General features: G+C 35.6%; 3 protein-coding genes across 10 annotated transcripts in view; 2 read left to right on the plus strand and 1 right to left on the minus strand.

Annotated features, from left to right (window-relative positions):
• LOC114251376 (cytosolic carboxypeptidase 1) overlaps window positions 1-24,229 on the plus strand; it is an 81,414-nt gene that overhangs the window by 24,751 nt on the left and 32,434 nt on the right. The gene's annotated exons all lie outside the window — the stretch shown is intronic.
• nw (narrow) lies at window positions 121-22,961 on the minus strand. Of its 3 annotated transcripts, none has more exons than XM_089727794.1 (6): window positions 22,579-22,961; window positions 8,319-8,424; window positions 2,499-2,575; window positions 1,983-2,190; window positions 1,731-1,898; window positions 121-1,140 (listed from the first exon to the last, which is right to left on the minus strand). In XM_089727794.1, the coding sequence occupies exons 1-6, from the start codon at window positions 22,637-22,639 to the stop codon at window positions 702-704; spliced, it is 1,059 nt and encodes a 352-aa protein (XP_089583920.1). In that variant the 5' UTR covers window positions 22,640-22,961; the 3' UTR covers window positions 121-701. The 3 variants fall into 3 exon arrangements, with proteins under 3 accessions (XP_089583920.1, XP_089583921.1, XP_089583922.1); XM_089727795.1 differs by having other exon boundaries at window positions 1,731-1,886; window positions 22,579-22,746; XM_089727796.1 differs by having other exon boundaries at window positions 1,721-1,886; window positions 22,579-22,746.
• On the plus strand, window positions 4,389-6,771 carry LOC149502989 (uncharacterized). Its single transcript, XM_089727797.1, has 2 exons — window positions 4,389-5,364; window positions 5,517-6,771. Exon 2 carries the CDS (start codon window positions 5,520-5,522, stop codon window positions 5,952-5,954), a length of 435 nt encoding a protein of 144 aa, XP_089583923.1. The 5' UTR covers window positions 4,389-5,364; window positions 5,517-5,519; the 3' UTR covers window positions 5,955-6,771.

The raw sequence follows: 24,229 nt of genomic DNA on the forward strand, positions 1-24,229 counted from the left end.
CGGCTATCTATTATATGCCGCGAAAAGTTTTAAAAGTGTTGCGTTTTATATTTTAATTGCAATTTTTGAGGATAAGGAAATATGTATGTATAGATATAGGTACAAATGATACAAGTTGAATGCCAAAGTTCAAACTTTATTAACTTCGCTAAATCACTACCAGTTAAATTCTTGATTTTCAACTTATGATAAACTAATTACGTCACTTCTATAAACACTACCTTAGAACACTATTCCGAATGATATGTCCCGAAGAAATGCACTTTAATTGTTAAATTACATAATACATAAAATTACGGTTCATGTTGAAATATCGATGAATTGAGGATCAATCTAGTACGTAAACTAATCTTAATTTTAATGCAATGTGTATTTTGCGATATCCACCGTATTCGGAAGACGGAGGCAAGTCGTTTGACACGAGTCGCCAGCATCTTCAACTGTATTACAAATATTGCCCCATATAACCTACGAAATCACCATAGTTTTTTTTTTAACGCTAATCTTACTTAACAGTACTAATACGATCCTAAAATCTCATTTATACATTACGATAATCGATGTACCAAGTGCAAAAGCAAATCTTCGACAAGCAAGCTATGAACGGGAATCGCACTGAAATCACTTATAGTAGAATAATACTCTTGTTAAACTCGGTCGCTAATCGATAATTTAAAAACGTACAACTACCAAGTCGGACTTTAATAAGCGGGAGGCGCCAACATGCCGCTGGCGTGGACGGAGTGCTCGGTGGCGTCCGGCTCGGCAGTCGATGCGATCTCGTCTCCAACGGGAGCGTCGTGAGCCTCGTTAGTCAGATACGCGGCCGGATCGTCTCCCACCATACCCTCATCATCTTCGTACGGACCCTGAGTGGGTTCTTCCTTCTGGTCCTGGTCGTGATCGCGGGAATGAGCGTCCGCAGCTCGCGAATAGTGGGAGTCGATTTGCGGTGGGGATTTGAACAAGGCGCTAGTCTTGAGGTGTGCAGACTGGAGGCCGTCAAGGGAAGAAGGTCGTAGCTTGCCGATGAGATTATTAAGGTTGAAGTGAGTAGGCAGGTGCTCGGAGCGCGGTGGTGGTGGCGAGGACGACGTGATTGGGTGGGCGGTCGTCGTCGTCGTCAGCGATAGCGGCTTTCTGTCAAACACAATATTTGACCCTCGTATTAGAGGACCACTGAGTAAATTTTCTAAGCCTTTACGACGATAATTTCATAGTAATTACAGAAGTGTAACTGAAAATTATTTATGTTAGTAACTGAGAAAACGAATTCAATTTGTTAGAAACAAAACACTAATTGATTAAGAGATACCAAGCAAAGCCCCCTTCACCCACCCACCAAAAGATATATTTGATAATTTTGAAGCGTCTGAACAAACAACTGTATTAATATAACTGTTAAACTCTCATCATTTACAGCCAATATCTGCTGGGTGTAGGGCTCTTGTTTGGTGGTTGGGTTGGCGCAGAAGCCTTATCCCGCGGACCCGCGCGCGGTTCACAAATCCAAGGTTTATACTTGGCTTGTATTGTTAGCACAATCATAATTGTAACATGAAATATACAAAAAAACAAAATAATATTGATGTCGTGTCGTCTTTTAGACAGTTCAATATTTTTTATAGTACGAAAAAATATATTTGTTTCGTATATATATATAAAGAAATGACGCGCGCGGCTGTTGGGGAGCGGGCCTCCGGAGACGCTGGCATCTCACCTGGCATTACCCCTGCGCGGATGAAACGGGAATCGAGCCGTAGTTGTAGTAATAGCAACGCGTCTGCTCGCATATGAAGTCCTTGATCTCGCCGCAGTGTTGAGGCTCCCAGTGGAAGGTCGGAGCTTTCAGCGCGATGCACCCGTTAGTCATGACGTGTTCCGTCCTGGAATACCGACTAGTTTTTATGCAAAAAGATACGCTTAATATTAGAACCGTTGCGTTATAATCGACAATTGAATTTTGTTATTAAAATACGTACCCATGTCGGGCGGTGCGTTGTGGAGCAGTGCTTCCTTGTGGTACGTCTAGAGGGTCCATGCTATCATCAGCGTGCTGGGCAGGAGCATCGATGGGCAGTCTCCGCATGTAGTTAAAAGTCGCGTTGAATGGCAGACCGGTGCTCATCCACAAAAACATGTCTGTGCCGAGGTTATTACCCGATGTCCAGAAGTCATATTTGTTGTAACCTAAAATAAAATAAAAAATGTTACCAATAATACGCTAATGGTTCCGATTTCATCTTGTGTAATAGTCAAACATTTATTTTCTTTAGCAAAATTTACGAAGCAGTTTGTTTACTTAATTGCATTTGTTTTGTTTAAAATTATTATTTAAATAATTAACATAGTTAAAGAATTCTGAAAATCTAAATTGCTCACACAAAGGAATCTGTTTCTCGATCCGGTTTCAACGATGCGAAATTTTATGCTCAATTTAAGTAAGCATCTTATCACAACTATCACATTTAGTTCATTCTCGTTTTTAAAAACCGTACCTGCATTTGTTAGATAAGTCGTTATCGAATCTGCCTTCTCCTTCGTCTCGAACGATGCCAGTTGAAGACCTAATGATCTGCAATCATATTTCCGATATTTAGAAAATCGTCGACTGTCTTCCCAACGTACAAAAGCTAATATACTTGATCTGTTTCAAACTAGGAATTCAGTACATTATATAATATAATATAATACCATAATATATATTATATATCTATAAACGAGCAATTCTTAATAAATATATATATATAATCTGAATCTCGGAAACGGCTCCAACGATTTTCATAAAATTTAGTATACAGGGGACTTCGGGGGCGATAAATCGATCTAGCTACGATTTATTTTCAGAAAATGTTGTTTTATTCGTGTTTTCAATAATCAACTTTATCGATAATTTTGATTTTTTCTTCAAATCACCAGTTCATATTTTTTTATTATTCTGTAATGTAATGTAATTCGTATTTAAATATATTTTCTAAAAAAACACAATTTATCAAAAAAAAAGAAAAATACCGAACTCTGTCATCTGCTAGGTAAGTTTATACCTAAGCATAATTTTAAATATCAAACGCTTTAGTTCAACGCACGTCCTAGTCGAGTTATTGAACTATGTACAGATAATATAATTCATTTGCTATAAGAACGAGCCGGTTCGGTTTATTGCGATGCTGTCAATGTATTTACTACGTTCCCGATACCGGTCCGCATTCCCTAGAACTCTAAGATATACTCTATCGGAGCTTATTTGTCTTATAAATTTACTACTCTCTAATGAAAAACTCAACAACATACGCTAAAAGTTAAGACTAACAGTGACTTTCGATATGCTATTTTGTCTCATTTTTTATATACGTAACTAGTGTGTCATTTTTATCTGCAATGAAAATACAAATAATTTTACTGTCCTGTGTCCTTTTTCTGTACCTCTGACAATGTGTGTAAAACAACGTGAATGCGCCACACACCTTGTGGGCCACCGTAACAAACAAAAATATTTTCATATAAGGATGTACTAAATAATAATATTAGATTAAACTAGATATGTCCAACGGTTTCACTGGCATTAAATTCATGTTGCATTTTTTCGGAGATCATCAGAACAAGTTAATTCACGAACTAGCAAACACTCTGTCATATGGACAATAACAAATATACACGGTGTTGCCCGGGTCATTTACTTTCACAAAACTATCATGTCTGGTGGCAGGACCTCTTGTGAGTCCACGCGGATGGGTACCACCACCCTGCCTATTTCTGCCGTGAAGCAGTAATGCGTTTCGATTTGAAGGGTGGGGTAGCCGTTGTAACTATACTTGAGACCTTATATCTCAAGGTGGGTGGCGCATTTACGTTGTGGATGTCTATGGGCTCCAGTAACCACTTAACACCAGGTGGGCTGTGAGCTCGTCCACCCACCTAAGCAATAAATATTTTCGCACATGATCAGTTTTTTATCATAATGTCATCGAGGTATAATGAGGTCGCTGTTTAAGGCAATCCTAAAAAAAAAATATATGATAGTTTTTATATGTGGGAACACACTAATAAGTATAGCAACACCGTTAGTTGCAGTTGCACAAGAAACTCTGTTCTGGTCATACGTGCACGTGTTGTAAATCAAGAAATAAAAATCCTTTGCTCTGAATCTAGTTTTTATTGAAGCTAGCACACAATAAGCTCATGCTCTAAACAGTTGCAACTTTCAACATATAATGCAATTTATTTATTTTTTGCTTATTTGGGTGGACGATCTCACAGCCCACCTGGTGTTAAGTGGTTTCTGGAGCCCATAGACATCTACAACATAAATGCGCCACCCACCTTGAGTTAATAAGGTCTAAAGTATAGTTACAACGGCTGCCCCACGCTTCAAGCCGAAACGCATTACTACTTCACGGCAGAAATAGGCAGGGTGGTGGTACCTACCTGCGCGGACTCACAAGAGGTCCTACCACCAGCAATTACGCAAATTACAATTTTTTGGGTTTGATTTTTATTACACGATATTATTCCTTCACCGTGGAAGTCAATCGTGACCATTTGTTGACTACGTATTTCATTAGAAAAATTGGTACTCGACTGGGATTCGAACACCAGTGTATCGCTCTACACGAATGCAACTGACGTATTATCCTTTAGACCACGACGACTTCTAAAAATATAAAGGGTACTTTACGTAAAATAATTTTCGTTGATATGTTGTGTGGTTGTCACGATAAATTTCACTCGCGACACGGCCGTCTTTCGAAGCAACGATGCACATTTTAGTCTTAATCGATTTTTGAGTTTCGTTTCGTCGCGCAAACTATGCGTCTCAGCTTAGCTCTGTCGTTAACAATTGAAACTGTAAATAGGTCGTGACAGCGGTGCGAGGACATGATGACCGAGCTCCGAGGGTACTGACCTTACAATTGGAACTTGCACGTGCTCTCTCTGAATCGCGATATTAATATTTAAGAGTCACCACTAAGAATGGCCGTTTTAGAAGTGGTTGTCATCAACATATTATTTGAAAACTAGCTGACCCGGAAGACTTCGTAGTGCCTCAATCGATAAATTAACCCTACAAGGCACCTAGTTCCATATGTGGAACACTGTCTTTAATCGTTCCTATAACTATAAAACAAGAAATAGCGTCATCTATTGACATATTGATAGATGCTACAGACATTTAGCAATGTTGTAATACAAAACTTTACCTAAAGATGTCTTTCGTGTTAAAGTTATAGTATATGAAGTGTGAAATTTGAATGAAAGTGGAACGTTAGTCGTTTGTTTGAATTCAAAAATATTTAAAAAATAGTTATTGAACAGTTTTGACTCCAAAAAAATTATCTGCTGCAACGAAGTGTATATTTTGCAGAGGTAAGTTGTTTTTTTTATATTACAATAGTAAACGTGTTAGTAAATCATATTTTTATGCATGTTCCACATACGGTACGTTGAGCTTTAGTGTCTGTTTTCACTTATACTTACTTACAATAACGTTCCCTAGGATTTTTTTGATTTTATTGCAGATAATGTCGCGAAGAAGATTGCGTGATGAAGATATTGAAGGTTTCTGGGATATTCCTTCTGGGAGTGAAGATGGTCAAGATTTTTCTGATGCTGAAAGTGATGATGACATCGAAAAAGTTCAGTCCATCCGAAACTTTTTATCAGAGCCACTCAGCAACGTGGAAACTTCCTTCTCTCCGCAAATATATCAGTATTCGTCTCCCGTCAACGAGCATGTTACGAATATTGTAAATCGTCAGCCAGAAATATCAAACCCTCAGCCTAGTACATCAGGAATGACTTCAAGGACAACTACAAGTACCATTGCACAATCTCAGGAACCTAGACGATCATCGACTATGAGTAACACAATCGGTCATGGATCTAGAATCCCTGGCACTGTAACTGTCACTCAAAGAAAAAAAAGATTTATTTGGAAGAAAACATATTTTCAATAACGCCCTTCTTCATTTACTGCAAACGCAAATTTCCAGTCACCGATTATAGACTTTGAAACTCCCCTTCTTTATTTTTTTTTTTTTTTTTTGTTATGGTTTTTTGGTGATGCGTTATTTCAGCATATTGGAGAAGATATTCAGCATATGCACAAATTTAGTGTCCAAAAAATTCTTCAAAGAATATGGTACTTGAGGCTATTTTATCATCTTCTTGATGTAACCCTTGTCAATTGCTGGTTATTGTACAGAAGAGTCGGAGAGCAGCAGCATATACCAACCCCAATGAAACCGAAGGACTACAAATTTGAGGTAGGGAAAAGTTTATGCATATGTAGGTTATCAATAAACAAAAAGAGAGGTAGACCAAGTTTATCTGATGAAGTTGAAAACAAAAGACAGAAGCCAAATACATCAATCCTACCTCCGCGTGATGTCAGGCGCGATGGGTTTGAGAATTTTCCTGTTTGGGTAAAAAAAGAGAACGATGCAAATATCCTAGTTGCAAAGGAAATACATTCATATCTTGCGACAAATGTTGCGTAGAACTTTGCCTCAATAAATGTAACAATTGTTTTAGATCCTTTCATCAATAAATCATTTTATATTAGTTATAAGTATGATTTTGCAATAATATAAAAAAGTAAAATATAAGTAAAGGTAATAGTCATTTCATTTTGAATAATTTACAATTGAACAAAAAGTACATAGGAAACTTCCAAAACAATTCAACTGTACTAGTTTAGTATACCAAAAAGTATAGTTAAGGCTCAGTGTACCATATGTGGAACTGAAATAAAAAGTTGATTTTTTCGTAAAATATGGTTTTATTTTCATTTTTATATGTTTTCCCGATCTTCTGATCACTAAATACAAATTATATATTTTTTTCATGCACAAAAAAAAAATTGAGCCTTGTAGGGTTAAAAACCTAAACTTTTGTCTATACTTATACTTATACTTATACTTATACTTATATAATAATATTATAAAGAGGAAAGATTTGTTTGTTTGTTTGTTTCGAATAGGCTCCGAAACTACTGGACCGATTTGAAAAATTATTTTTCCATTAGAAGCCGACATTGTCCCTGACGTACATAGGCTACTTTTTTAAAAAAAAAAAATATTTTATTTTTTTGGTTTCATGTGTGTTTTAATGTTTCCGAAGCGAAGCGAGGGCGGGTCGCTAGTATAAAATAAACTTAAAACAAACAAAATGAATCCGTCGGACGGGGGACACATCAGAGGGAAAATAAAATTGTTATTTTTATTTAATTCCGAGCATTTTCATATTTATGTACCTATTAAACCTTCTCTGGACTTCCACAAATAATTCAAGACCAAAATTAGCCAAATCGGTCCAGCCGTTCTCGAGTTTTAGCGAGACTAACGAACAGCAATTCATTTTTATATTATTTGAAAATGAATGTGCGAGCTTCGAAGAACTGAAAACGTTCTTCGTTCGTTTAATCTGAGATTACATTGTAAAGCATTAAATTGCAATGGCTTCTTACGTTGTATTCTATTGTTGTACCAAGAATTACTTCCTTTTATGACTCTGACGTTGTAACATAATGGACGTCTAATGTTATACGCGCTGCAGCTTGTAGCTCACTCGTGAGGTACTCAAGCAGTGGGAACGGCTTGCGGAAGTGGCTCATGGCGCCGATATTGTTCTTGTTTATTCCCAGAACCGCTAACGGTATCGCAAACGTTCTTATGGCCCCTTGCAAAAGGCGTTGCATCCAAGAAACACGACTTTTGGTGTATATACACGGAATGCAACGAGATTTTGATTCTCGATAAGAAAATATTGTAGTAATTTCTTTGAGTTATGTAAAATATTAACTATATTTCTCGTATTTTTTCAACATCTATATATTAATACGTGAAGCAAAAACTTTGTATCCCTTTTTACGAAAAACGCGCGGACAGAGGAGCATGAAATTTCCCACACTTATAGAGAATCTAGAGAAGGAGTGCAGAATGCTAATATTTTTTTAAATAATGCATAAAAAATACATTAAACCAATAAAGAAAACATTACACACACTACATACCATGTATTTGACGCACACACGCATGCATACTATTTATTGTCAAACTTTTGTTCTTGACGTCTGTGGTCAAATTGAGAATAGATTAAATATTTTTTGTCTTTATTAATATTTTTTATAGTGTAGCCTTGGCGAAATTTGTGATTATAGAAGTATAAAATACGATAATAATAGTGTACAAACTTACAACTCCAATTATCGTCGAATTTCGACTACTGCGGGATCACTAGTTCTTATTAATATAAACAAATTGTTGAACAATCAACACTAACAAGATACAATATGTAAAACTAGTGTGTATAAATTTTACCTGCAGTACTGATAGGACAGGAAATAGTTGAGCTCTGGGCTATACGGATTCATCCTAGAGATAAAATACTGAACGCCATCCAGTTGTATCGTTGTTATTCTTTGAGCTGCAACAAAACAATAAAAACTATTAAAAAAAATATTAACTAGAGCGGCAATGTAAGGAAGGGAAGTTAAAGTAATCGGTTTATGAATGGAAGGGGCCAGACCACATTGTATACTTTAATCAATCTGACCTCGGGCATGACTTGTTCGTTTATTTGCATACGCTGAATTTTTCCTCTTGATATAAATGTTGAATACTAGTTAGTATCTATGTAAATAGTTTAACGGGAAACTTAAGGTATACAAAAACTAGGATTTTTTTTTTTATAGCTTATATGGGTGGAAATTATTTATTGCACCAAGATTGGAAAATTTTTTTTTCGGACTACCTTAAATTCTTTCGTTGACTCTATTTAAAAACGGAATACAGAAAGGTTCTATACTCTTCGATAAACTTTCATAATTGTAAAAAACAATTATTATACGAATAATTAAATTAAAACAGTAACCAAATGAAAATGTTGTCATTAATTTCCGAGAATGTACATTATTACACGATCCCAGAAACAAAAATTTCATTTTATGCAGTTTTTTTTTCACAGTACCAACAAACAGGTTCTTTTGGGTTTCTGAAGTTTCTCATCGTAAAAACGGTTCGCACATTAATTTACAAACTGCATAATGCAAGCACGCGAAGTAAATATGTAATTGATATGTGGTGGACAGGCGCTTAGTAATGAGAAACACAATGAATTCCAAATGGACATATTTTTACAGACATTTTTATTGCGTCCCAATTAGGTATTGAATTAAAAGTGATTGAACTTCTGTTAGACATGTATTAATTGCTCTTTGTTCGATGAAAGTCTATTGTTTAAGCTACAAAAACAGTAATTTATTATAAAATTTTATTCATCGAAACGAACTAAGAAGTTGTAAAAAATACGCACAATTCATAAGGATAATACATTTCTTCATAATACAATTCTTAAGGAACTGACAATAATTCTGTTGCGTGAAAGAGATTAAACACCTAGAAATCTAAATTTTCGTTGACAGAGAAATAAAAAAATTAAAGCAACTAGACCATTATCAATAAAACCACAAAATGAATTCATGCTTGGCGAAGCACGAAATGCAACCTTATAACGTTTTAAGCTATCAAAAAGCTGCCTCCAGTGATTTTCAGTGAAACACGAATCTTCGCAAAGACCTACTCGACTTTTTTGATAACTTTTTCATTATAAAGTTTTAATCAAAAATAAAATTTCTTGAATCAGACATTTCTTCATTTGATTATAGAAATATGTATGTCATAGAAACCAATTTATTTCCAACTAGTAAAAAAGGACGACGCAAAAAATTACTAAAAATATTAAAAAATATATGGTTTCCTTCGTTATTCAGAACAATTTCTTACAGTAGTTAAACAAAATATAGCCATCGAGATCGTATTGGTAGGCTTATAAGGAAACGAGAAATGAATACTCTTAGACGAGATCATTAGTACTAATTCGCAATTAGAAGATCCAATTGCGAGTTATTTAGTGTAATACGAATAAATAATATTAACTTTCAGGGTTGACTGTTTTCAAATAAATTTTAATCAGCTAATATTTAGAAATACGATAGTTTTTGTCAATATTTTTTCGAGCTCGAAACGTAATTGACGTATTGACAGCCCTATCGGCTCTGCAACTTAAGTCGACTGTTAGGAGCCTGCGATTGGAATCCATGCATAATGCAGTCTCATACATAATGATATTACTTTTACCTCATGTACGACTCTTCTTATGATTAATGTTTGGTTCTTTGACCTGTCGTTACAGCCTTCACAGTGAACGTGTTCTTTTTAAAATATACGAATCGTCTTCAGCTTTAGTTCAATATTTGTCATGATTATTTTTGTATTTTTTTTAATACACCACATATCAGTATCACTCTGATTGGTCCATATCATCATAATAAAGTCTTATGATTAGAAGTCTACGTTATAATATGTCAGGTTATCATTTTTTCTTCCTAGAAATTAAAACATTTACAAAACGCAGTAGCCTCCAAACAAAACATTGACCTTCAACCAAGAACCTAAATAATTTTGATGTTGACAATAAAACAACGTTGATAGTAAGTTATGATTGCTTGGAAAGTGGCCGGTGACACAGTACAAAGGGCAAGAACAACAGTCTCGCAGGCGAGTCACGTACACTGAGTCATGAGTGAGGGCCGCATACTGATGAGGTCCTGGTCCCCGGTCCTGGCGTGCCTAGCCGGAATCGAGAGATGCAATCGGGATATTATATACTTTATGACATTAGTTACTGCGCTATGAAATGAACATACTCGTATAACTAACTATGCTAGACGGAAATTCAAACACAATGCTTTTATAAACCACTAGGATGTTCGTATCGTAAATTATTATTGCACAAACTCGCTTTTGAAAAAGTGGTTTCGTAGCAGCTGATTCCGTTGAATTGTTTTAAGCTTAGACGCTTTTTGTAACAACAGAATATTCAATTGTTATTAATCACATACTTCTATTGTTCTAATACACGTCATTGTTCGAATTTGTTATTCTGGAAATTTCTGGAAATCTATCGGAAAGATCTAGCAAGTTAGCAGTAGACGTCTTAAAGTTAAAATCATAATGATGATCACAATTTGTTCGCTTTTTAATCATGGTAGAGAGGCTTAAGCTTGGCTTTGTAGAATAAGATGTATGTACATATTTGTATTATTTTGTATCTTGTAATATGTTTATATTATTATATGTAATGTTTACTGTATGAACTAGGTTTGTGTTCCTAATTCTTCTTTCCTTCTGCGGGCCTACTGGAAGAGATTTCAACATAAAATAAGTAGTGCCCTTGTACTCTGTATCCTTAATGTCGCGTTTCTTCTAAAAGCCGTGTGTACAATATATATTTAAAAAAAATTTAATAAGATGTGATTTAGAATATCAAAGAGGTCGAATGTAGAAGCGTTAAATACCTAAACATTAAGAATTTCGCATAAGTATATTTCGTACTTGGACTATCTTGGCCACATGCAGAGCGTTTGGTGGCTTATGACAGCGCATAGGGGTGAGTGCACTCACATGATGTCGGTGTATGTACTATATCCGGCGGCTGATCTACCGGACGCGACACCCATAACGGTCCGATGTCCAAACTATAGCGAATGTTTAACGCGCTCCGTATGTGGACCACCGACAGTTGCAATTCGTCAAAGGTGACGTGATATTTTTACGAATTCAAATTGGCAACTCTGTTTAATGTAGGTCATTCAAATTGAATATTTCTTGGGGCTATTTTACAGGTGAGTTTTTAAAGTAATTAAAAATTTACTAGTAATTCTATTTTTTTTTATTGCTTAGATGGGTGGACGAGCTCACAGCCCACCTGGTGTTAAGTGGTTACTGGATCCCATTGACATCTACAACCTAAATGCGCCACCCACCTTGAGATACAAGTTCCAAGGTCTCAAGTATAGTTACAACGACTGCCCCACCCTTTAAACCGAAACGCATTACTGCTTCACGGAAGAAATAGGCAGGGTGGTGGTACCTACTCGCGCGGACTCACAAGAGGTTCTACCACCAGTAAGAACACCAGTACAACTACTGTTCTGTTCCCACTAATTTTCTAGTACCATCAGTACTTACCCGTGCGGACTCACAAGAGTTCCTACCACCAGTAATTACGCAAATTATAATTTTGCGGGTTTGATTTTTATTACACGATGTTATTCCTTCACCGTGGAAGTCAATCGTGAACATTTATTTGTTGAGTACGTATTTCATAAAAAAAATTGGTAGGGTTGCCTTCATTTTGTATTCTTTTCATATCGCATTATTTTTCATTATACTAGAATTTTAAAAGTGCTCACGGAACTTTTTTTTTTTATTGTAATAATTTACATAAACTTAACAACGTAAACCATAATATCAGCGCCCACCTTGACACATGAGGTTGAATTCTCAGCAAACATACATTTATACAAAAATACACGAATAACAATATCAACTATAAGTAGCTAGGCTTACTACGATATGACTCGCGTTAAATTTCAAAGAAATATACTATTAACTAAGCACAGGTCCTCGATATGAGAGCTTATTGTAAATTGATTATTCTTTTTTGGAAAATATGTGAATTTATTATATTAAATCTATGGCCATACATTGTTAACACTCATAAAACAAACAGTAATTCTTCTTTTTTTATCATCTATGTAGTGAAACATTTGGTGTTGACGTTTTTATTTAATTTATTTATTTATTTATTTAATATGTTTTGTACACACAGCTGTTAGAAAAAACACGACAATAAGGATACAGAGTAAGTACAAGGACACTACTTATTTCATGTTGAAATCTCTTCCAGTAGGCCCGCAAAAGGAGAGAAGAATTAGGAACTCAAACCTAGTGCATACAGTAAACATTACATATAATAATATATACATATTACAAGATACAAAACAATATATATATACATACAAATACACACACACACACACACACACACACACACACACACAAAAATATATATATATATACTTAAGTATATAATATAGAAAAACTTTTATTTCGTTTATTGTATTTTGCTAAAGTGTTCTCAGATTCGGTGTAATATTAACAATTTCTTTACATTATTAAGCTTTAATAAAAAATAAGATGTGTGATTATACTTTTTATCACATTCAAACGGAGACGGCCTCCAAAAACATACTGTGACACACCACGTGAATAAACGTACGGGCTTGAAGTAAAAGATTTGAAACAAGTTAAAGTTTTAATCTTTTTCATATATAAATAATTTCCTACTAGTAATACTTTCATTTATATGATTGTCATATTGGAGATGCGGGTGGTCTTACAGTCATGGGTTGCGTTTGCCTTCGCAAGCTTACCTACCCACTGCTCACTTCGTGGTTAGTGATCAACGTGATCCAAACTATCTTTTATTCAGGGTGAAGTAAGTATTAATACAATTGAGTTAAAATACACATTGAAAAATGTCTCTCTCTTATGACTTAGAGTAACCAACCCTACGGAATGAAATTGATGTGATTAAGCTTTACTCAGTTTATCGCTAATAAATGCAAACTAAAACATTAAAATGCATTCATTAACGAAGTAACATCGGGCTTTAAGTTTTCTCAGAAGTCTTGGATAAATTTTTTTTTTTTTTTGCCTTTGTAGGCAGACGGGCATACGGTCCACCTGATGGTGAGTGGTTACCGTCGCCCATGGACTTCAGCAATGCCAGGGGCAGAGCCAAGCCGCTGCCTACCGCTTAATACTCTCCATAAGCCTCGTTTGAAGAAGGACATGTCATAGCGCTCGGGAAACACCGTGGAGGGGAGCTCATTCCATAGCCGGATGGTACGTGGCAAAAAAGATCTCTGGAAACGCACTGTGGATGACCGCAGTGGCTCCAGGTAGTATGGATGAACTCTACTCCGGTGGCGGGCATTGCGATGGTAAAAACGAGATGCTGGTATCATCTCGAACAATTCCTCAGAGCACTCCCCATGGAACATACGGTACAAAATACAGAGGGAACCGAAGTCCCTCCGCAGACCCAGAAAATTAACACCTATTTATATAAATGTAAAACTTGCTATTAACGTGAAGTAAAAACCCGAGAGAACATGACATAGATTACACAAAATCATATTTTGTGTTATTTATTAAGTGTTGTTATGTTTTTAAAGTATGAATTGTAGATATTTCATTATACAATAAAATAAAGCAAAATTTGGATGTTTAATTTTCTTTTTGAAATCTCTGAAATAAATCCAGCTGTCGTATTTATAAAGTTAATTTTATTATTATCATTGTCAACCATCATCTAATTACAGTTTTGAACAAATCATCTTGTTGAGTTAGCTACAACTATATTACAACATGCATAGTTTTCACTCAATTACATTACGAACGAATCATTACAACTTTATATTACATAGAAGAGATATACAATTAATAGCCTTAATATAGAAACAGAATTTATACAGTTATGTATAGAAATATATATGTAAAAATTCAAATATAGATGTGTTTTCATAAAAACTTTTTATCTTTGTAATGTCAACGCGAAAGCCATTAAAATTTTCCATCACTGTATTTACTGTTGCGTTGTTTGGATGATGGAACGTGGAATACTAGAACAGTATTCTTGTACTTAGTTCTACTTCATAGTATATGTTATTGCAAATCGAAATTTAATACGAATGTTGTAAAGTTCATTGTTCATTAAACAAAAGTTCGGTTATTTTTGTCGCCCTAGATAGATCGACGGGCACGCGGCTTACCATGTATTTAGTGAATACCGAACTCCACGGATATGATAACGTGAATGAAACCCACCTTGAGACATGAGGTCGATCGAATGGTCCTACACTAATGGCAGTCCAGTTTTAAACCTTGATCCCTTTGTGGCATAAATAAGTAGAAACATTCTGTCTACTTGTGCCGGCTACACAATATGCACTAGAAAGTTAATAGTTCCAGATACAAAAAAAACTGTATTACATTTATAACTAAAGACAAACAACAACACAAAATATAACAGAAAAATTCTTCTTTAGAATCATTATAATGATAACTACTTTGATTATATAGACGTGTATATAATCAAAGGATAACTATAAATTCGACAACAATTGAAACTTATTCTCGGTTCATTTACGAAAATATTGTAAACATAATTTGCCGAATGCCTTTAATATTCAGTGATACCATGACGTACCATATAATTATTATTTTTATTTCAATTAAATTGAATTAAGTTTGAGGTATGAGTTGCACGACAAGCACAGATGATCTGTGGAGTGGGCGCCCACCATTGCCTGTTCAGCTGTAGTATGTGACTTGCACTAAGTTACGTCATAAGACCTGAGAACGAACGCATTCACGTAGCCACTGCTCTGTGAGAATTAATTTCACGGTCACGGTCAAACTTTGAACAATACATAATCATAATTGAAAATTCTTATGAAACATCGTAAATGGTACACTCGCATATTTTTCCTGACAAAAACTAGGTACCTATGTATTATTTATTCACGAAGTCATTGAGCTAAAATCGGAATTCAAATTACACAAGCAAATTCGTTAAAAATTCGAACAATAAAAAATGCGTATATAAATTACATTAAAAAACCGCAAGACTCTCATTGAAATCACCTAAATCAGTGCGTAGCAAAAAGTGCAATTTCAATTTTAATAACGTTGAAACTATTATGGGAACGTTTATCGGATTGTTCGCGACCGGATAGCGATGTTAACGCAAAAAAGGGTTCGAGATAATAGCATTCGAGACGAGGAGACGAGCTCAAGGACGGCGTACGCCCGCCCCTAGCCCACGGAATGCACCCACCAGACTATTTTTAGTAATCAAGCCCAATGCCGACCCGGTTCTGCTCCTAACCGGCGAAACAGAAAAAAAAAAGCATTGCGAACGCTAGTTATTCCACTTACTACTAACGAGCCGCTCCGCCTTTTATAAACGTTTTTTTTTTCATGAAATTAATACAATTATTTCAGTTGTAATAAAGTTGATAGATGTTTCTGGATATAATTTACGAACATCGGAGCACAGTATGACGGAGCCACCAGGGACGAAGCAGCAAAAACATGATATAAAATCTCAAATTACGTTTTTTTTTATCATTCGCGTTTGAAAAATGATATTTTTTACTAGTAATTTGATACAATCACATCACCTGGTGCTCCGTAGACATTACCTTTGAATTATAGCGACAAAAAAGTGAAAATGTTAGGACCGTCATAAATAAAACTTTCGGCGCTCGATATTCAAAGATTAAATTACTGATGTACAATGCACCCTTCCATTCCTTTAGACACGGTCACATTAGAATTTAAACGTGAAATCCTAATTTAGTGTCAGGATATCCACCATCAATAAGAATTGAACGATAATTTGAATTTACGGCAATAACGGCCAGATTAAAGAGCATATTATGATTTCAATAGTGACAAACGTGACTCGATCAGGAATGTGTTTATAAACTTAACCACGGTTACATCAGTATTATTCGATATTTAAATTAAACAAAGATTGTTGTAGAGATACAGGGGAGAAAGACACTCAAGGTGACCCAGGACCGATTTGAGTGTATGCTGAATGTACCGTTGTGAGTTTATGGCCAAATATACGGAAAATGCATAAGTACTTAGAGAACCTAGAGCCAAGGCTAATTAGAGCCCCATTTTTTGTGGTAGACTTTGACAGAGAAGATAGTAGCTGCAGCTTATCCGTTTTATGTACAGTTAAGTCAATACACAAATTCGGTCAATTGCTGTTGACAAGTCCATTGTGACTTTGAATTTGCAGCTTTAAAGCCCTACTAATTACTCTTCTTGAATATGAAAATAGTACATTGAAAATATCGCTAAATGGCGGATAGGATAATACCCACATACGATATTGTACTTGAGAAATATTACGCAATCGTTAACTTGAGAATACACTGGGGACAGTGCAGGAATAATAAAGACTGTACGATGAGTTTAGCAGAACAAAAACTGAACAACAACTCTGTATTCGGTAGTACATCGAGTTATTTATCGTCTAAGTTCAGTGGGATGTTATTATTACTTATAGTAGAATGTATTGCTGTCCCTCAGATAGGTACCAATAACCTGCTTATGTCTTTCATGACTTATTTATTCATTCCGGCTTAAAGGGTAAGCGTTTATAAAATACAATATTCACATTATGATCTCACGGGAATTTTGAAATTCTCTCTCAATCGTTAACCGCTTTAACAACATGTTTATGAGTAATCTCGTCTTTCTATACGAAAAAAAGAAAGAGGGGTTAAAAATTAATTAAAAATTATTGAATGTATCAACAAACGGGAAATGTTATCTTTGTACATTTATTCAAAACCATGAATAGGATAGATCCTATATTTGGCTAGTATCTTTTTTGACGCAAAGTCAACATGCACAATGTAAACAGCAACAAAACATTCAGCCATCAACAATGTTACACAACCAGTTCTTTTTATAACGAATGCGAAGATTTTACCGGGTATGGAATTCTTTTTTCAACGTACTCCTTGTAGAATGTCACATAAACGGTACCCGTACCTGATCTGCAAGTAGCAATTGATACGCAAGTCCATAATACCAACTATTCCTAGGAAGGAGGTAGCTATCGGGCCCCGCCTGGGCGAGGGCCGATGAACCCCACACCTGTCGTGTATCCCTCCGCACCCCTTGTACATTTTTTGCCGAGCACTGACTTCCGTCGAATAGTTTTTTACCGACCTGTCGATAACCTATCCGATAACCGCGGATACGCTTCATTAGCAGTCGGTCTCTACCACAATCTAATGGTTACTGTTAATCGTTTGCTTTTCCCACGAGAAACAGCGATACGATTTAAATTTATTTCAATTGTTTTCATTGATACCGAAGCCGCTTTGTATTACAAACCAATAACAGTCTTGTAACTTGAAATTTTAACGTCTATTACCGCAGTATGTGTATGTGTTTAATCTCAAGCAGTTTTTTCCGTCGTGTTTAAATCTGAGAAGATGTATTCAAATAGATTCATGAGCTGGTGTGGCGATTGCATTAGATCGTATCGACATAGAGCTTCGGTATCAATGCAAGCGGCCGAAGTCATTGTTCTCATGTTGCATACCATTACACGGTTTGCTCCCGACCGCACTTGAGTCAACAACAAAACAATAAAGAACTTTATTTCCGATTTATTTTACCATCGTTGTTGTTCTGAGCTTTATGAGACGTTGTTACAAACGTAAGGTTTCTTTATATTTTTTATTAATTTTATTCAATCAACAAAGTAATTTCTGTTTATCTAGAACACAAGTATGTGTAGGTACTTTAGGTGCTTTATATGCTTTAAAATTTTAGGTCACCTAATAAAAAAACACTAATTAGTTAGATAATAAATAACCCGACTACAATGATATATATATATATATTAGTATAAGTATCTTGGACATTTTGGCATTTCTAAAATTAAATTTCAAAATTAAATAGTTTGAGCTCAATTGTATAAACGGTACACGAACGCATAGATCATACAAAAAAATAAAAACAGCCACAAATTTTAGTATTATGTAGATTTAAAGAAAATACAACTTCCTTAAACTCTTGCATAAAATCAAAAAGTTGAAGTGGTAGGGCATTACATTGACAAGTATAATCCGTTCGACATTGACCGGTTACAAGCATGTTACACGGAATTACATGATTTTTATAGCGTGGAACGAACTCGTTTCGTTCGCGGTTCACTTAGCATTTTAATTCTCTTTTCTGCATTCAATTTGATTTGCAGGTTTCCTGAATTAATTGCTGTTTGTTTCTTTAAGTCGTGTTAGCTTGAACTTAAATGAATTATGTATTCTATTGAACTTTGTGTTTTGCATTTTTAGCTGGTGCAGTTTTTGTACCATGTTTTTCACATTTCTCTATTATGTTGGGGTTGCGACTAATTCTCAGAGCTGTTTAGTGAATGTTTTTTTTTATCAGTCTAATTACATTTGGCCATTTCATTAAAATTTTGCTTTTTCTTTTTAAAGATTACCCTAATATCCTTGAAATTAGTCCCTCGACTATTTTTACTAGAATTTTATTATTTTAGTCTCTCATAATTTCACCAATTACAAAAGGCCAGATTAACTTGAAAGTTTGCACAACAAGGACCGGTGATAATTAAATAATTGTATTATATTGATCATATATAGGTTAATTAGAACTAAAAAAGAAACTTTCGTTATTAGTTCAATTTACAATTAAAGTGTATTTTTTTTAAGTTTTTAAGCTATATGCATTAATTTTTTTTTATTGCTTAGATGGGTGAACGAGCTCACAGCCCACCTGGTGTTAAGTGGTTACTGGAGCCCATAGACATTCACAACGTAAATGCGCCACCCACCTTGAGATATAAGTTCTAAGGTCTCACGTATAGTTACAACGGCTACCCCACCCTTCAAACCGAAACGCATTACTGCTTCACGGCAGAAATAGGCAGAGTGGTGGTACCCACCCGCGCGGACTCACAAGAGGTCCTACCACCAGTAATTACGCAAATTATCATTTTGCGGGTTTGATTTTTATTACACGACGTTATTCCTTCACCGTGGAAATCAATCGTGAACATTTGTTGAGTACGTATTTCATTAGAAAAATTGGTACCCGCCTGAGATTTGAACATCGGTACATCGCTCAACACGAATGCACCGGACGTCTTATCCGTTAGGCCACGACGACTTTGAAATTATTATTTATATTTATAATTAGTATAGATTTGCGAATTAGCTTATGCGTATTCCCCACATGTAACTTATGCTTATGCTGAGCGGCTATAGGTTCTGTTGACTCATACTACCCAACGTAAATGACACTGAACACTTTGAAACAAAATATTTGAAATGTCAATAGGATCTTTACAGCGGCTCTACTTCAAAACGGAACATGATCAATCTGCGGTAGAAATACCTTTGAAAGTTTTTAGCGTGACCCACCAGTCCTTAAAATTAGAGCTGGAAAGTTATTGGGAACAGAACAGTAGTAGTAGCTTATGGAAATTGAAGTCGCACTCCTATATTTTAATTCTATTTATCTATCTTCTAATAAGTCGAAATTATCAGTAATAGTGTCTATTACTGATAATTTATTTATATCATAGCTATGAAGAAAAGGTGAATTTAAAAACAATATCAATAAAAAAATCAACATTGTTGTACGTAAAAACGTTTCACCTTTCAGAAAGATATACCAGAGTATTTAAAAAAATCAAATGGTGGTTAATCTTTTCATTTCTAGGCAATATGCTCGTCAAATATGTATTTTTGAGAATGGTTATATGCAACTTTTTTCTAAAACAATTTTTCAAATTTGAAATCTTCTTGTTTACTGCTCGTACTACTACTAACTGGGGTTAGTTAAAAATAATGACATAAAATATTACTTTTAAAAGAGTTAACAATTTGGTAAATCTCATGTTTCTTAACAGCATAATTGTGTATTTTTGTTAAATTTTCCTGAAGGTAAAGCCAAGTTTCCGGAATCTTGGAAGTTCTCAATAGAGCGAAACCTTGACAAAGACTTTTGCTTTACAAAGCACAGGGTCGATCTTTCGTTGACTACGGCTCCTATCTTTTGCCTAGGTTGGGGCTCTCAAATACTAGCTACTTTCATTTTTCACCAGAAGATTGTTGGGGTTCTCGATAAAGGATCCGATTTTCACGGGTCGTTTTTAACCTCTGGGTGTACGAAGGAACATCGATTCTCTATGTGGTTTATCAAAAAAGATCCTTAGATGAACCCATCGTCTCCATTTTACCATCGCACCACTCGCCACTGGAACATAGCATATTCATACCACTTGAAGACATTGCTCTCATGCTGAGTTTTTTTGCAGAGGTCTTTTTTACCACTTACTAAGCCTGCAGGTTTTGTTAACGTCCATGACCATCGGGTACCACTCACCATTAGGTAAAAGCAGTTTTAATTATGTCTACGACTCGCAATACCAGTCACCGTCCTCGTCGAACCCGTCGCTTGCGACGAAGGGCTCGACGAGCGAATTAACCCACAGACACAGCCCACTGAGTTTCTCGCCGGATCTTCTCAGTGGGTCGCGCTTCCGATCCGGTGGTAGATTCTGCGAAGCACTGCTCTTGCTAGGGCGGTGTTAGCAATTCTCCGGTTTGAGCCCCGCGAGCTCACCTACACAAGCTAGGGTACGCTGAAATAGCCTCTCAAGGCTATCAGCATAGGTAGGATAAAAAAAAAAGACTCGCAATAACCAATGAAAATCTATCTTATATAATAAGTATATATAAAAATAAATTGCTGTTAGTTAGTCTCGCTAAAACTCCAGAACGGCTGGACCGATTTGGCTAATTTTGGTCTCAAATTATTTGTGGAAGTCCAGAGAAGGTTTAAAAGGTAGATAAATGAATGAAAATGCTCGGAATTAAATAAAAATAATAATTTTGTTTTTCCTTTGATGTGTCCCCCGTCGGACGGATTCCTTTTGTTTGTTTTAAGTTTATTTTATACAAAAGTGTAGGTCTTTTATTTATCTATTGAGGCACTACGAAGTCTGCTGGGTCAGCTAGTACTAAAATAAATTTGTATTACGAAAAATAATATTGGAAATGACCAGTTTTTTTTCTCTTGGTTTTTATTGACATGAAACTTGACATAAAAGATCAATAAGTACTATTAGTAGTCACTTGTTTTTTACTTAAAACTTTTTTTAATTAGATGCCCAAAAAAGGAGACCTAAAATATGTAGTACGGTGATAACTCATATGGGCCCAACGTACAATAAGAAACATATTGTTGGTCCCATAATACAGAAAGACCAAAAGTAATCATGTCAATTGATCGCTGTGAATTGGAGAAGCTAAACTAAGGACAACGCAATATTCTTCAATTACGCATCAATCAAAACAAAACCTTATGACGTTTGAACCAGATTGATTTAATCCTTTCATTGATCAAGTTTATAATAACTTAAATACAATATTCTTAAGATCAGTTTTGTAAAAATGAACATGAATTTGCTTAGTCTTCAAGTACCTATAGAATTAAATTAATTTCGATGTTTTTTTTTCGTTGATGTAATTTGCACTTTTGTTAAAAGTGAAAAAAACTTTATCGTAACAATTAAATTATTTTTATTTAATTCAAAATAATTCGTTGTTTTCGATGGATTATGTTTAAAGTTAAGTTCGTCAGACATCAATTGTTGTTCTCTTATAAAAAAATCATTAACAAGAAATTATTCTTATTTAATTTAGAGTACAGGTACTCTATGGAATACAGAGTTGAATCGTAGATATTTGAGCGAGGGACTCACTCTCGTACTCTTATGTAAGTTGAACAATGAAGGTCGAAGACCCTTAGGTCACGACAGCCACTTCGCTACACCTACGGAGGTGCACTACTAAAGCCTTCCTACTATGTGAAATGTGCCTTAGATAATAGAATATTAGTGTCTAGATAGACACCTAACGTTTAAATAAACACTAAGATTGACGATTACAATGTGACGATTTTCTTCACCTTCACACAGAGAGGGAAAATTACTGAAATCTGAAAAGCAATTTTTAACTTTACCTTTGGCTGTAATTTTTCGTTTGTCCGCTTATTCTGCAATAATAATATTATAACAATTTTAAATAAATTAACATACCTGCGGCTGGGCCGAGGGAAGCTGCGAGCAGCACGAGACATGATGTCAAGAAGAACTGCATATTGTCGGATTAGTTTCGGATCTGCGGGTAAAGTTCGTATAAGTGTAGTCACACGCAGGAGTGCGCTCACGCAACACGGGACACTCAGGCACACTGAACGCGCGATACCCGGGACCCCCCTTATAAATGAGACGCGTCCCGCGCGCACCACTATCAGGGACCGCTATAGCGATTACACCCGCTAGCAACGCATACACTGCCTCCTTGAGCGGATTAAGCTGATAGCTGCAGGAAGGAACACAGAAATGTAAAATGCGATCTTTAAATCGAGCAACAAGACTGGAGGAGAGTCGTTGCACGGATGTCCGGCGGCGGGCGCACAGGGCGGCGCTCTCGGTCCTCAACACGGGAGTTATCTCAGCGAATCGTACCGCACAATAGTTTGCGCTCAATTTGTTCGTGTTGCGGTCGTCGCAAATTCTTGGCTTGTCCAAAGGGTTGTAGATGTTGTTGTAGTTTTTTCTTCGTTCGCGATGCAAAGCGACGCGCCACAACTATGTTCTTTTGTTAAATCTCCTACTGGGGATCGGCCGAGTAATTCAAAGCAATTATTGTGAACATACTAATTTATACTAAGAATGTTGCTGCCGGCGAGGGAATAAAACAAAAGTATTCATCTGACACCTTTACATTTAAATAAAGAAAAAATATAACTTAATTCATAGGTAGATGCAACGAGCTTCAAGGTAGCAATGGTTTGATTAAAAAAAACTGTGTTATAGTAAATATACAATTATTATTAAATTCAAGATTTAATAATCTCATCTTGTCCAAAGTTCATTTTTGAATCGGAAATATGCTCAGTTGTAATGGTGTTTAGAACACACAGGTTATCTATTGAAAACAAATGGGTGACTTATGATACTGTTGTGGGATTTAATATAAAAGTATATGACATTTTGAAACTAAAAATTATTATTTCTTTCGACAACGATCGTTTTGTGATGTTCTCCTTAGGATTGTAAATGCTGTAAATAAATAAAGAACATTCAACTTGAACAAAAAAAACTAAGTACTACTTACTATACAATTACACTTTTAGCATCCAAAACAATCAAAGGAAAAGTTCTGTGTCAGAGTTTGGTGAAATAAAAGTATCGTTGCTTTGGTAGTAGTTGAAAGCAGCCGCCGAGCCCTCGCCATTCCAAAGAGGCTGCTTTAAAAGACACGTTAATTGGTGAGAAGGTATTTACTTTGCACACTGCACAGTGGGTGTAAAGTCCTCGCAACGTTCCCTGCCATGCAGTGTTACACGTGGATATTATTTTAATTGTACTATAGACAGATAAAAGATATCGGCGAGCCCCGCCTGTTTTACACGTTCATTTTTAATATCCCATCGCACGTCACAATACAAGATATTGCACTTAAAACGACCGCGGCAAAAGCTGGATTATTTCACGGCTCGGAGAATCGTTTTAAAACTTTTTTTTTTTTAAATCGCATTCAATCGATACCCATCAGTATTGTTTTACATGAGTTACGATCAAAGCCAATGCGAATCGGACGTAATAATAACTCAAGTTTAAAAAAACAAAGAAAGAAAAAAACGCTACTTTAATAGCTATAGGTACGAGAAAAAGACGAAGG

This window comes from Bombyx mandarina, chromosome 05, assembly GCF_030267445.1.
Source record: "Bombyx mandarina strain Sakado chromosome 05, ASM3026744v2".
NCBI lineage: Eukaryota > Metazoa > Arthropoda > Insecta > Lepidoptera > Bombycidae > Bombyx > Bombyx mandarina.